The sequence below is a fragment of the Nannobrachium achirus genome (genome assembly GCF_963921795.1).
Source record: "Nannobrachium achirus genome assembly, chromosome: 11".
In the NCBI taxonomy this organism is placed as follows: Eukaryota; Metazoa; Chordata; class Actinopteri; order Myctophiformes; family Myctophidae; genus Nannobrachium; species Nannobrachium achirus.
The window spans coordinates 2467561-2483293 of NC_137820.1; the positions used below are offsets into that span (position 1 = coordinate 2467561).

At 41.1% G+C, this 15733-nt stretch overlaps 1 protein-coding gene across 1 annotated transcript in view; it reads left to right on the forward strand.

Annotated features, from left to right (window-relative positions):
- Positions 1 to 15733, forward strand: part of pkp3a (plakophilin 3a) — a 93530-nt gene that overhangs the window by 60114 nt on the left and 17683 nt on the right. The window contains exons 9-10 of the mRNA XM_080736235.1: positions 264 to 348; positions 9978 to 10152. Of these exons, the coding sequence (XP_080592361.1) occupies positions 264 to 348; positions 9978 to 10152 (260 nt within the window). The remainder of the gene's footprint in view (positions 1 to 263; positions 349 to 9977; positions 10153 to 15733) is intronic.

Here is a 15733-nt window from a genome sequence, read left to right on the forward strand (position 1 = left end):
CGACTGTGGTTCTCAAAACTTTTATTTTGACCATCATAACTAAACATCATAACATAACTACGGCCATTCTCTACCCTGATTGGTCAAGGACTGGCTGGCCACCTCTGAAACCCGAATCTAGCTATGCTCGTAACACGGGCTATGGTGGAAGTCCTTATATGGTCAGCACACATTCTAGTGAGGAGAATGAATGGAAAATGTACCAATTATATTTTTATTTGAATGAAATACAATCACTGAATATACCTTTAATGTGTGTTAAGGTGTCACTGATCGAGGAGGGAGGAATCCCTCAGCTCATCGAGGCTCTGAAGGAGAACGACGACGAACTGCGAAAGAACATCACCGGTAAGGCCTGTCCACAACTATTACATTATCAATCAATGGGGCGGCAGTGGCTCAGGGGTAGAGAAACCGTCATTAGAACACGGAGGGTTCCCAGTTGGATCCCGGGCTCCTCTCCAGAGTTGAGTCCTTGAGCAAGACTCTGAACCGTTTTTGTTAAGATTTAGAATTCTTATGGCATACAGCTCATGAATATCAACATATTATAATATTACACAAGGTCACTCAAAACAAGGATTTATAATAGAGAAACGTCAACCTTCTGAAGTCAGAGTTGCTTGAAGTCCAGAGTTAAGTTATGATTTGGGGTTCTATAGCATCTGCAATGCTTTTTTACACAATATTCAGTGTTGTTTCAGATTGATCTGTATATCTCATATATATGATATATACATATATATAGATATATATATATGTATATCTCATATATATGATATATACATATATATAGATATATATATATGTATACAGGGATAAGATGGTGGACTTTCATGCGGTAGACCCGAGTTTGAATCCCGGGTGGTACAATGGTGCCGCTGCATAAGGTTAGGGTTAGGGTACACAGAGAGCTGAGCCCAGGCTGGGTGTGTCAGGCTGCGCTGTGACAACACTGATGACTGATGACTGACAGACTGACTGACTGACTGACTGACAGACTGACAGACACACCCTTTATGGACAGGATTAGCAGTGCAGCTGTGCTGCTGAAAGTCATGTTTTAACATCAACTAACTGAAAACACACTACAAGATCAGCTTGGGGGGTTCACTTCACGCTCCTTTAAGGGGGTGGTTCTCAACCTGTGGGTCGGGACCCCCAGGGGGGTCCCTACATTATTTTTAGGGGGTACGTCCCCAGTTGACAGTGAAGTGTCAATTTAAGATATTTTTAAGACCTTTTTAATACCTCGAAAAGAAAAGAAAAAGACCATTACAAAAGTAATCAACAAACCACTTAACTGGTCAAAAATTGGCCAAATTGTCAAATAATATATAGATAATTGATGAATGTTATGCAAAGAGCAGATCTACAAGCTCACAACACCTCACAGTGCTGCAAGGCGTTGTGAGCATTTGCAGATCTGATTGTAGATTGTAGATTTTCACAATATTTATTTGTGAAACTCCATTCTAAGTGCATATCCCCAACATATCCATACATTCAAGGCTTCTAGGGGTGTGGAATTGATAGGAAATATGTACATTGTTTGGGTGAACTACTCCTTTAAGGGGTTAATGTGTAGCTGCAAAAAATAAATGCTGAATGGTGGGTGTGTACACAGTAGCTGCGATTGATCGAAACCTTGCACGCTGTGATTATTTTCTTTTTGAAATTGCAAACCTTTCTTGGTTGAGTTCCGATTGGCTCATCCCACAACGTCACCCAGCTGTCATGTTAACTGTCACTCATCTGTGCACTTTGACCCTAGATCTGATCCACCTGCATGACCCTATATAGGCTCCACACACGCGCACGCACGCGCACGCACACACGCACGCACGCACGCACGCACGCACGCACGCACGCACGCACGCACGCACGCACGCACGCACGCACGCACGCACGCACGCACGCACGCACGCACGCACGCACGCACGCACGCACGCACGCACACACACACACAGGCCACGAGTCAGGAGTCATGGATGACTCATTAAGTCATTACCGTGTCTCTCACAGCTAAACTGAAGACTCCTCCCTTCCTCTCAGCTTAGTGTCAGAGCATGATTCATTGATTGATCAACCTTCCCAACGTCAGTAGTTAGCTTACTAACCAACTGTCTGATGACTAGTTACATCTGTTTACTAATCAATACTTTGATGACTAGTTACATCTGTTTACTAATCAATACTTTGATGACTAGTTACATCTGTTTACTAATCAATACTTTGATGACTAGTTACATCTGTTTACTAATCAATACTTTGATGACTAGTTACATCTGTTTACTAATCAATACTTTGATGATTAGTTACATCTGTTTACTAATCAATACTTTGATGACTAGTTACATCTGTTTACTAATCAATACTTTGATGACTAGTTACATCTGTTTACTAATCAATACTTTGATGATTAGTTACATCTGTTTACTAATCAATACTTTGATGACTAGTTACATCTGTTTACTAATCAATACTTTGATGACTAGTTACATCTGTTTACTAATCAATACTTTGATGACTAGTTACTTCTGTTTACTAATCAATACTTTGATGACTAGTTACTTCTGTTTACTAATCAATACTTTGATGACTAGTTACATCTGTTTACTACTCAATACTTTGATGACTAGTTACATCTGTTTACTAATCAATACTTTGATGACTAGTTGCATCTGTTTACTAATCAATACTTTGATGACTAGTTACATCTGTTTACTAATCAATACTTTGATGACTAGTTACATCTGTTTACTAATCAATACTTTGATGACTAGTTACATCTGTTTACTAATCAATACTTTGATGACTAGTTACATCTGTTTACTAATCAATACTTTGATGACTAGTTACATCTGTTTACTAATCAATACTTTGATGACTAGTTACATCTGTTTACTAATCAATACTTTGATGACTAGTTACATCTGTTTACTAACGCAGTGGTTCTCAACCTTTTCAGGCCGCGACCCCCAAAACAATCATATTTGAACTGGGGACCCCCAAAACAATCATATTTGAACTGGGGACCCCCAAAACAATCATATTTGAACTGGGGACCCCCCACACCCTGACGAGTACTAAGAGTTTAGGCATTACATTTTGTATAACACGGTTCTATTGTAAAAATAGCAGATCTACATGCTCACAACGCCTCGCGTTGCGATGCGTTGTGAGCATGTAGATCTGCCTCTTAATATTTCACAATGTGGCCAATGTTTAATTTGTCATTTTAGAGGCATTAAAAAGTCCTTAAATTGTCACTTTATAAATGTGCAGATACCCTCTAGTCTATACACTTAAACTTTATGTTGGTTTGTTTACTGTTGAGTGAGGAAACAATGTTGCACATTAAGTTAATCATCTGGGGACCTCCCCAAAATAATTTGGGGACCCGACCCACAGGTTGAGAACCACTGCACTAACCAACACTTTGATGGCCTACTGTATGGTCACAGCTGAACCGGTACATAAGCAGAGCACCCTTAGAAATGTTTGTAAGAAGAGTTAGTCGGAGGCCTTAGGGATATTTCGTGCTAATCAGTCTAAAAGCGCCACATTTTTCACAGATGTAGCCCAGGGCTTGCTCTAATGATTTAGCTAGGGCGCCCGAGTCGGCGACCTTTGAGGTAGGATGTGAGGGGTCTAACTAGAGGTTTGTCATGATGCTGAATCCATTGCAAGCATTTGTTTTGCACAAAAAACATTCCTTGGGGTACAAATGGCCCCAGAAAACGAAGGTTTTTCTAGCCCAAGGAATGTTTTTTTTTTTTGCAAAACAAATGCTTGCAATGGATTCAGCATCATGACAAACCTCTAGTTAGACCCCTCACATCCTACTTAAATACCCAGAAAAAAAATGTTTTTCTGGGTATTTTCCTCCTGTATAGAAAGTCAATGGGAGCCCAACTTGATTTGGCCGCTGTGGCGACCCCGAAGGTCGTCGACTCGGGCGCCCTAGCTAAATCATTAGAGCATGCCCTGAGCTACATCTGTGCAAAATGTGGCGCTTTTAGACTGATTAGCACAACATTACCATTCTATCTCCCTAAGGCCTCCGACTAAGGGTCGTTTCATACCGTTATAAGGAGCCTAACTAATTTCGGTTCGGGAGGACGCCCCGACCCGAAATTATTTAGGTTCGGGGGGAGTTCATCCATACTTTCTTAACGGCTATGTGCCCAAGTCGCTTGTAAATATTGGAGGTCCGTGGCATGACGACGTTTGTGGCCGATGAATGAGCGTTGCAGGGCGGATATACATATCTGACTGGCCCTCGCGCTGCACACTGAATGACTGGAGGTCCAGTGAGTAGCAGCTCCAGCAGGCAGCAGCACCAGCGGGGTCTCTTCTCTCTCTCTCACTCACACTCACAAACGCTCGGCTCGGGCTCTGTCAAAAACATTTAATCTACAAGCTCACATTATAGACGTGCCGCCTCCCTTGCTGCATGCATGTCATCACGCAGTCACAACTCGTCGTGGAAAAGGAAAACATATCAACACGGAACACTAGCAATTAGCAAAGTTGTGTTTAAGCTCTTTTCTCTTTAAAACGGTCGGCGACGCGTTAGCAGCGATACACGCAGCAAAGGCGTGTGTGTGTGTGTGTGTGTGTGTGTGTGTGTGTGTGTGTGTGTGTGTGTGTGTGTGTGTGTGTGTGTGTGTGTGTGTGTGTGTGTGTGTGTGTGTGTGTGTGTGTGTGTGTGTGTGTGTGTGTGTGTGTGTCGCGCGCGCGCCTCCCAGTCCACCACTCTTCGTCTCCAGTATCCGCTCTCTGATGCCCAATACACGGCCACACAAGCATTTGGAAGTCGGCGTGTGTCCCACACAAACGACGGCTGTTTCCTTGGATTCACAGCCGAGAATATTAACGTGAAGCCGGGATGAATGAATGAGAAGACACCGCTGAGTACCGAAATTAAGTCGGGAGGTCACAACATTTCGTCAGCACCGTAGAGCCGAATTTAGTCGGTTGACGCCCCCCCGAACCGGGGGATGCGAACCATATTTGGGTTTGCCTAGTGCCGAACCGAAATTAGTTAGGCTCCTTATAACGGTATGGATCGACCCTAAGTAGTGAAGCTCATTCCCACTGAACCAGAGTCAGCCTAGCAGAGAAGCAGAGCTGTACTGTACTGTACTTTACTGTACTTGACTGTACTTTACTGTACTTTACTGTACTTTCCCATAAGTTCAGAACTGAAATGGAGAAAGTGTTCATGTAGATATGGAGGAGCAATAAACTGGCAATAAAGAGCGTGTCAGAAGTCGTCTGCTCCTTTTCAAACAAAGCATGGCTTTTAGAAAACCTTGCACAATGGCATGAGCACACCACTATTTATTATCAGATGTTTAATAGCATGAGCACACAACTATTTATTATCAGATGTTTAATAGCATGAGCACACAACTATTTATTATCAGATGTTTTTTTATTAGTTCATGGCCTTTAGCATTAGCAGTACTTATTGTTTCCCCCCCCAAAAAAATATCGGCAAAACGCACCCGATTTGATTGATAAACATTAATATAAAAGTTAATAAATGTGTCATGGTATTTTCTCTCTAAAAACGTGAACAAAAATGCTTCATCACCGCGAGGCTGTTTTCACTACTTTATTTTCACTACTTTAAATCCTTTTTTAAAATTATGGATACAAAACGAAGGGTTTTGGACGTACAAGGTTTCCACCTGACAAGGACGTTATGTAATCAATGTAAAGTAAACTCCAGCGGAGGTGGGGTTGATGATGATTGATGGGTGTGTCAGTTGGTTCTACGGAGGTTGTCTGGGCTTGTAGATCTGTTGCTCTGGCTGTCTCTGGCACGGCTTCAATAAACCTTTATTTAGATATAGATAGATAGATAGATAGATACCTTTATTATCCCAAGGGGGAAATTCAGTCACCCAGAGTCACACAGCAGTTACGGTTACAGGACAGTAAGAAAAAGAAAAAGGACTGTTGTGTACAGCCGAGCGACAAAAAAACAAACAAGAAAGAAGAATCAACAATACAGGAGAATCAACCATACAGGAGAAGCAACCATACAGAGCAACTATAAGTTAAAAAATATACAAATAAAGTATCAAGATCAGTAGAAAAGAAACAACACAACAAAAAATAGTAGTACCTAAAGTTTCTATAATGCATTGCAATTTTAAAGCACTTTTCTAAGCATATTGCAAACTCAAATAACTTACAATGGTCCATTCATTCAAACATAAGGAACTACTTATCAACACAGTGCCAAAAAATATATATACATATACAGTAGCTAAGTGTCTGCACCAAGACAACAATAATAATAATGCTTAGCCTAAAAACCTAAAAAGTGCAGAGAAAAAAAAGGTGTCCAAAAAGTCAGTGCCAAGAAGTGACCAGTGCTGAGAGTCCCAAAAAAAAGCACATGAATGCCCCTCTCCGCAATGTATACCACGTCAGCGGTGGACTGATCTACAAGTTAACTAGCTAGCTATGGTTTGATTGATTATTCATTGATCGATTGAAGAATGTATTAGAAGTTTGCATAGGAAAAACCTACATTTTCATGACAGTACAGTGCACTGGTACAAGGTCAACTAAAAGGAGATCCTAGTAAGCTTTTCGGCTCGTTTACACAGGAACCAAACTTTATGTATCTCATTTAACATTGAATGACAGACGGATAGAACACAGTACTTTATGTATCTCATATAACATTGAATAGAACACAGTACTTTACGTATCTCATTTAACATTGAATGACAGACGGATAGAACACAGTACTTTATGTATCTCATATAACATTGAATGACAGACGGATAGAACACAGTACTTTATGTATCTCATATAACATTGAATGACAGACAGATAGAACACAGTACTTTATGTATCTCATATAACATTGAATGACAGACGGATAGAACACAGTACTTTATGTATCTCATATAACATTGAATGACAGACAGATAGAACACAGTACTTTATGTATCTCATTTAACATTGAATGACAGACAGATAGAACACAGTACTTTATGTATCTCATATAACATTGAATGACAGACGGATAGAACACAGTACTTTATGTATCTCATATAACATTGAAAGACAGACGGATAGAACACAGTACTTTACGTATCTCATATAACATTGAATGACAGACGGATAGAACACAGTACTTTATGTATCTCATATAACATTGAATGACAGACGGATAGAACACAGTACTTTATGTATCTCATTTAACATTGAATGACAGACAGATAGAACACAGTACTTTATGTATCTCATATAACATTGAATGACAGACGGATAGAACACAGTACTTTATGTATCTCATATAACATTGAATGACAGACAGATAGAACACAGTACTTTATGTATCTCATTTAACATTGAATGACAGACAGATAGAACACAGTACTTTATGTATCTCATATAACATTGAATGACAGACGGATAGAACACAGTACTTTATGTATCTCATATAACATTGAAAGACAGACGGATAGAACACAGTACTTTACGTATCTCATATAACATTGAATGACAGACGGATAGAACACAGTACTTTATGTATCTCATATAACATTGAATGACAGACAGATAGAACACAGTACTTTATGTATCTCATATAACATTGAATGACAGACAGATAGAACACAGTACTTTATGTATCTCATATAACATTGAATGACAGACGGATAGAACACAGTACTTTATGTATCTCATATAACATTGAATGACAGACAGATAGAACACAGTACTTTATGTATCTCATATAACATTGAATGACAGACGGATAGAACACAGTACTTTATGTATCTCATATAACATTGAATGACAGACAGATAGAACACAGTACTTTATGTATCTCATATAACATTGAATGACAGACGAATAGAACACAGTACTTTAAGTATCTCATATAACATTGAATGACAGACGGATAGAACACAGTACTTTATGTATCTCATATAACATTGAATGACAGACAGATAGAACACAGTACTTTATGTATCTCATTTAACATTGAATGACAGACAGATAGAACACAGTACTTTATGTATCTCATATAACATTGAATGACAGATGGATAGAACACAGTACTTTATATAGGATATCATCAATAACAAAAGGGGAAAAAGCATTCATAAAGTAGAATAAAATAAGATTAAAAATGTAAAGTGTGGGGGGGGGGGGGGGGGCTAAGTATGGGCTTAGTCTATTAGGAGTTTGGAGTAGCAGCTGTCCATACAGTAGGTAACATTTCATAACAATCTTGAAGGAGGTTATGGATTTTCTCTCCTTCAGTGCTCGCGGCAGGGCGTTCCACGTGTTAGTGGCATAGCAGGAGAACTAATTAGAGCCTTTTTTATGGCTCAAATGGCTTGTAGATCAGTTGTTTTTGTCCAGCATCATCACTGTGGTTTCATCAGTGTGGTTTCTGTGTAACATTATTTAGGCTTAAGGAACAGCAGGAGAGCAGCAATTATCAGCTGTTATGTGGCTTAGCTCAGAATCCCTCTGTGAACTGCTCCACTGTTCTACAGCAGAGCTTAGGAACACACTTATGTACAGTATGGATATCATGAATATGTACAGTATGGATATGAATATGTACAGTATGGATATGAATATGTACAGTATGGATATGAATATGTCCAGTACAGTGTCTCCCTACCCAGCTCAGCAGCCTTGTGGCTCTCAGCATCAAGGGTTGGATTGGGGTTAAGTCCTGTGACATACTGTACTAGCATCATGTCCAGGGGGTGTACAGTACTTGTACATCATTTAGTTTGGCACTGCATTGATAAGTTGTGCTTTAAGTAGTGCTATTTGTGTTGACTTGTGACACTTAGCATTGACTTTTTTTTTTTTACAGTTTATGTAGGCTTATATAGTATTTACTGTACACAACAGTACTCTAGTTTTTTCATACTTCTCTGTAACTTTGTAAACCTTAAACTGCTGTGCTGCCTCTGGGCGGCTGATTCTCCGCCTTGGGATAATAAACGTATCTTACTTAGAATCCCAAGAATCAATAGAAAATGTTTTAACAATGACTTATGCAGCACAATGCTTTCCAAACGCAGGCAGACCACAGTCACATTCCAGTCAGTCACGTCTGAATTAAAGTCATACCTGTAGATACAGGCAGTAATAATATTTAAAACCTATTTGATCCCGCGGGGGGAATTCAGTTTGTATCTTCACCCTGCTACCTGACCGCTGCCTGAGTGGTGAGCACTGAGTGGGTTTGCCTGGACTCATTGCAGGGGTGGGGGTGGGTGTTGTTGTCTGGACTCATTGCTCAGGCTCTTTCTGTCTCTCCCAGGCCCCTCTAATAAGCATTCATAACCTGGCCTCACCAGACCTTCCACCTCATCAATACTAACCAGGCTTCAGAGGAAACACTGGCATTAGTTCTGAAACTAACCTGTGATCTGGTTTAGAAAAAACTAACAATAAAACAATCAAACCTGGTCCGAGTTGGGGTCGCATTGTTTTTGTCCCCCACATAATGTGAATCAGTTAGTTTATGCTCGCTAGTTGTGGTACGAATTACAATAAAAGATGAACATAACATACCAAATGATTATTATACCAAAAGAAACGATTATACGAATACGATTTTAAAGTAGGGGACTAGTTTTGGAGGTGCATATGGCACTGGTGGTTCTGGCTTGCGGGTGCGGTCGCCTGATAACTACAACAAACTAAAACACAACTTAAATTTATTTCTACTCCAGATCCCAATCAGAGAACCCAGAAAATGATACTCATCCCATTCAGGGTAGTTTATCTGTTTATTTGTTAGGCTCCCCATTAGCTGTGTTCCCTAAAGCACAGATGACCACAGCTTTAAGCATATATCTGACCTTCCTCTGGTGTGTGTGTGTGTGTGTGTGTGTGTGTGTGTGTGTGTGTGTGTGTGTGTGTGTGTGTGCGTGTGCGTGTGCGTGTGTGCGTGTATGTGCGTACAGGCATCCTGTGGAACCTCTCTTCTAAAGACAACCTGAAGGAGAAGCTGGCCAGAGAAACTCTTCCTGAACTGACTGAGAAGATCCTGGTTCCTCTGGCAGGGAGCCAAGACTCTGACGCTGTCCAGCACACTGCTTCTGAGGCGGACATCTTCTATAACACTACTGGATGTTTAAGGTACTGCACCCTGATATATATTATTACTGTACTGTAACTATATGATACTGAGGCTGACATCCACCCTTTCTTCTCTCTCCTTTTGGTATCTTTATCCTCCTCCTTTTTTTCTTTTTTATTCTTCTCTTTTTTTGTCTTTCTTAGTCTTGTGTAGCCGCCCCGTACAGGAAGTGATGTCACGACTCACTGACATCACACTGACATCACTTCCTGTACAGAAGGTCACTCAAGCGACAAGGTTTTTCAGGGTAAATGCGACCTTCGGTCGCAATAATACTACTGGATGTTTAAGCTACCTCTACTGTACTAAACCTTTACTGCAGGGGTCTTCAACAGGGGGTCCGGGACCCCTAGGGGGTCCCCAGAGTTACTACAGGGGGTCCTCCAAATCTTTGTGTGATAGAAAAAATGTTTTTCCTTTTTTATATTAACCACTTGAACCCTAGAGTACATATTCAGAGAACTTCAGCCAAAAATAGCCGATCTACAAGCTCACAACGCCTCACGCTGCGAGGCGTTGTGAGCTTGTAGATCGGCTATTTTCGTCAAAGAGCTTTTGCGTAGAGGGGAAAAAGAACAGACCAAGTACAGAGTGAAAGGTCAAGTTTATTAAGTATTGACGGTTCAAGTGGTTAAATATCTGAAAACACACATTAACATGAATCCAAAACACACTGAAGACCCCTGCTTTTGGCCCTGTCCAGACGACAACGGATTTTTAATCCCCGGGGAGGTAAAGCCACGAACGCCCATGGGTGTCCACATGCAAACGCATGCAAACGGAGGACTAGACGAATAGTTTCCAAAACTCCGGCTGCAGTGCATTTTTGTTACCCGGGCGTATTTCTTTTGCCTTTTGGACACCGTAAACGGAGAAGTTCTTTGCTTGCATGCTTACGCCACATTGTGCTCCTCGCCTCCTCCTCCTTGCTATGAGAGAATCCCATGGCAGTCTCTGTAGAATATCCATATTTATGAGCGCATTCACGACATGTTAACATTAGAGAGCTCAGCTGTCTTGTTTAGGGATGGAGCCCTAATGAATGATTGTTTTAATGATATTTGTTACTCTTGTCAAATGACATCTTCATAGATGGTGGTCACTGGTCAGCCACAAACTCACAGTTGCAAAAGATACCAGTTATGTTCTGAATTTGTTGTCTCACATAGCTTTCCACCGGCTCGGATCGATAAGGTGCTCATTATCAATAACGAGATACAGCCCTCGTCTTGTTAACGGAGCATATCTGACGCAACGCGCCTGCCTCTTCTCTTTGTCAAAGTTTGGATATCAAATGCCAATATCAAATGATTTCAAGCATAATGGAGACATACGCACGCATGCAGGCATTATTCCAGCCCAGTCACCAGTTGTCTGACGCTTTGAAGGTGAGAATATGTTGATTATTCACGGCATGTGCTGCCTTTTAAATTATTTCCACGATCAGCACAAGCACAAAAAAAGTCAGTCTGTAGTTGCTTCTTCCTCTCTCTCTCTTTGATTGATAGAGTTACATTCGTTTAATGCTGAGAGAGAGAGAGCGCACCGCACTCTCGACGATTCCTCTCCCGCTCTAGAAATAGTTCGCGAATTTATATTAAACTAGAAGCTGGGCCGCCCTTCGGCCCCATTATACCTGTTGTCATAGGACCCGTTTTGACCATCTGTTTGCCTGTGTCCATTTATGCCCATATATGGAGATATCTGTTATCTGTCTGTCTGTCAGAGTCCATTTTATGTCCATATATGGAGATCACTGCAGATATAGTTCTGGGTCCATTTTATGCCCATATATGCCCATATATGTAGATATCTGTCTATTTGCGTCCATTTCATGCCCATATATGGAGATCTCTGTATCCGTCTGTCTGTGTCCCTTTATGCCCGTAAGATCTTTGTGATTCTGCGTCCATTTTATGCCCATATATGCTATATATGGAGATATTCAGAGATTTTTTGTTGACTCATGTGGCGTACGTGATGTCACTGGATCTTGTCAACAAACACCAAACGGTGAAAACCCTGATTCTACATACTGGCACATATGACACAGAAGAAAAACAGTCAGAAATGTTAAAGGAGAATTTCAGGGCTCTATTCAACACATTGAGCTTCCTGAACAGTGACATAGAGCTTTGGATCAGCGGTCCCCTACCGCCTATGAGAGGCACAGACGAGAATTTCAGCAGACTGTTCTCTCTGAGCAAATGGCTTTTAGCTGCATGCACCGACAAAAATGTGCATTTTATTGACAACTTCAGTTTTTTCTTCGACAGAAGACACCTATTTGCTGATGAACGGCAACTAAATAAGCTAGGAGCAAAGATATTTTTGCAGAATGTTCTCCATGCTCTGGCCTTGGCCAGAACACAGCAATCCAAAACAACAGATTGTGATGAACAACTCTTATCTGCAACCCACGAAGAATCCATAACAAGAGATAGTGTTATGGTTACTGAACTGCCCCCCTCGGCCGAGGGGGGAACGGCCTTGGTGAACGGAGGAGCTTCCGTTGTCCCTGCCCTCCCTGACGAGCATGACAGTATGGTTACTGAACTGCCCCCATCGGCCGAGGGGGGAACGGCCTTGGTGAACGGAGGAGCTACCGTTGTCCCTGCCCTCCCTGACGAGGAACTGATTATGGTGAACGGAGGAGCTACCGTTGTCCCTGCCCTCCCTGACGAGGAAGGCTCGCAAATGACATCGTCTTCTTGCTCGCTGGATGCAATACCCACGCCGTTTCTTAAAGAGGTTGTAGACTGTGTTATTGAAGATATCCTAAAAATAGTAAACAGCTCTATACAATCAGGTGTCTTTCCAGACTCACTGAAAACGGCTGTAGTTAAACCCTTACTCAAAAAACCCAACCTTGACCCGTCCGTGCTGGATAATTATCGACCCATCTCTAATTTGCCTTTTCTGGGCAAGGTCCTAGAAAAAATTATCTTTCATCAATTGGATGTGTTTCTGCAGAACAATAAGGTGCACAACAAATTCCAATCCGGCTTCAGGAAAGGACACAGCACAGAAACTGCACTTTTAAAAGTTATTAATGATCTTAGGGTGGCTGCTGATAACAAAGATGTGTCCGTTCTCCTACTGCTGGACCAATCGGCGGCTTTTGACACAATTGACCATACAATTCTAATACAACGTCTCGAACACTGGGTAGGACTGTCAGGTACAGCTCTGTCCTGGTTTTGCTCTTATCTGACAGGCAGAAGCTACTCTGTTAATCTAGCTGACTTCGAGTCAAACAAACACAACATCTGCTCTGGTATTCCACAGGGCTCGATTCTTGGTCCTTTATTATTCTCCCTCTATATACTGCCGCTGGGAGAACTTATTTCCGCTCACGGTGTGAATCTCCATTTCTATGCTGATGACACCCAGTTGTACCTTTCGGTGGCTACGGACGACCCCTGTGCTCTAGACCCATTGCTGACGTGCGTGTCCAGCATAAAATGCTGGATGAGTGAGAACTTTCTCAAGCTAAATGAGGACAAGACAGAAGTTCTCATAATAGGTTCTACTGCCCAGAGAGAATCAATAATAAATAGACTTGGTAACCTGGCTAAAGAAAATAACACCTCTGTTAAGAACCTGGGGGTGATCATTGATGCTGAATTAAATTTTAATACACACATTAATCATGTCACGAAGATTGCCTTCTTTCACCTTAGAAATATTGCGCGAATTAGAGCCTATCTGTCGCTGAACGATGCAAAAACGCTGATCCACGCTTTTGTTTTCTCTCGGCTTGATTACTGCAACGCACTTCTCTCTGGTCTGCCAAAGAAAACAACTGACAGATTACAACTTGTTCAAAATGCAGCAGCCAGAGTTTTAACAAAAACTAAGATAAGAGAACATATTACTCCAGTTTTAGCGTCGCTACACTGGCTCCCGGTTGTTTTTAGGATTGATTTTAAAATTCTTTTACTTGTTTATAAAGCTCTAAATGGTCTGGCACCTTCGTACCTCTATAACTGCCTGCATAGATATGTTCCAACCCGCCCACTCAGGTCCTCTAGTGCAGACCTACTTGAGGTGCCAACAATGACATATAAAAAATATGGTGAAGCAGCTTTCTGCTTCTATGGACCGACAGCTTGGAATAAACTACCACTACACCTAAGACAGGCAGCCTCGGTGGATAGCTTTAAAGCACAGCTCAAGACCTATTTCTTTACTCTTGCTTTTAGCTAAATTTTTTAATCCCTATGCTGCTATTGACGTCCGCACGGCTCTGAAATTGTTCTTCAATGTTCTATGCTTTTATTTTTTCTTGCTTTATTGTAATCATTTTACTTATCTCTTTTTTATGTATTTTTTATTTCTATTTTACTTTTTCTCTGTTAAGCACGTGTGCTTCATTTTATGCTCTGTAAAGCACTTTGAGCTGCATTTCATGTCATGAAAGGTGCTATACAAATAAAGTTTTATTATTATTATTATTATTATTTGTAAATTCCTCCCGTTTTCACCTCAAGCCATCGGTGGCGAGCGAACCCTTCCTCATCCCACAGTGTTGCGTGCCTGACGTGCCCAATCTACAAGCTCACAGGCACCGCAGCACGCATCCACGTCTCCGCGCCGCGTTGAGAGCTTGCAGATCGGCCACCTGACCTTCCAGAGGACGCTAAAACTTGCACTGTGCAACTGCAGCAACGCGACCGCGGTTTTCCCGGTGAACCGGTAGCTTTATTGAGAGGAACTCTTGCCAATTTCGTAAGAGACTCGTCGCCAATTGTATTTAAAAGTTATTTGGGGCCATGATATGATAACACCTTGTTCTTCCCACTACTAGACAGCGACCGAGTGACAGCAGTCAGACGTGCAGACGGTGCAGTGCTCAGGTTCGGTCTGAAAAAAATCAGCCCGATCAACTCTTGCGACGTCGCTAATTCGAATGACACCCGCAAATGGAAACATGCTAAATTCGCTTTGTCTTAATGCGTATTTCTGATAATACGCTTCCCTAATTCGATTAAGTTTATGGAAACGCCACTATTGAGTCATCTTAAATCGTCTCATATAAGCATTGTGGTCCAAAAATAAACAAACGGTCTTTGCGATATTGTCGGTGAGGTGGCTCTGTATGGTTTATGATAGTCATTCACTCATATTTGATAAGGTCTGTTTCTGGTGAAAATGTAACTAATTGGGCAACAGTAACATTTAGGGCTGTCACAATTATTACATAATCATCTAATCGTGATTATTTGACATTATCGCAATTATTTTGTCATAATCGTCATAATCGTGAATGTTGAAAAATTTCAGAAATAGTGGAAATAGCAGATCTACAAGCTCACATCGCATCGCGACGCGTTGTGAGCTTGTAGATCGGCTATTTCCACTATCAATGTTATTTTTTAAGTAGTAAGTTGTCAAATATGTCAGTAATTTCTTCGTGTATTTAGGTTTTGTGTCATATCTGCCATGTGCAACTTCAAAGCCTAAAAGCCAAACAGAAATGTAATTGTCAAAGACAAAAAAAAAACACAATTAAATCGTTAATCGCCAATTATATGAGTGACAATTAATCGTCATGTAAAATGTCATATCGTGACAGCC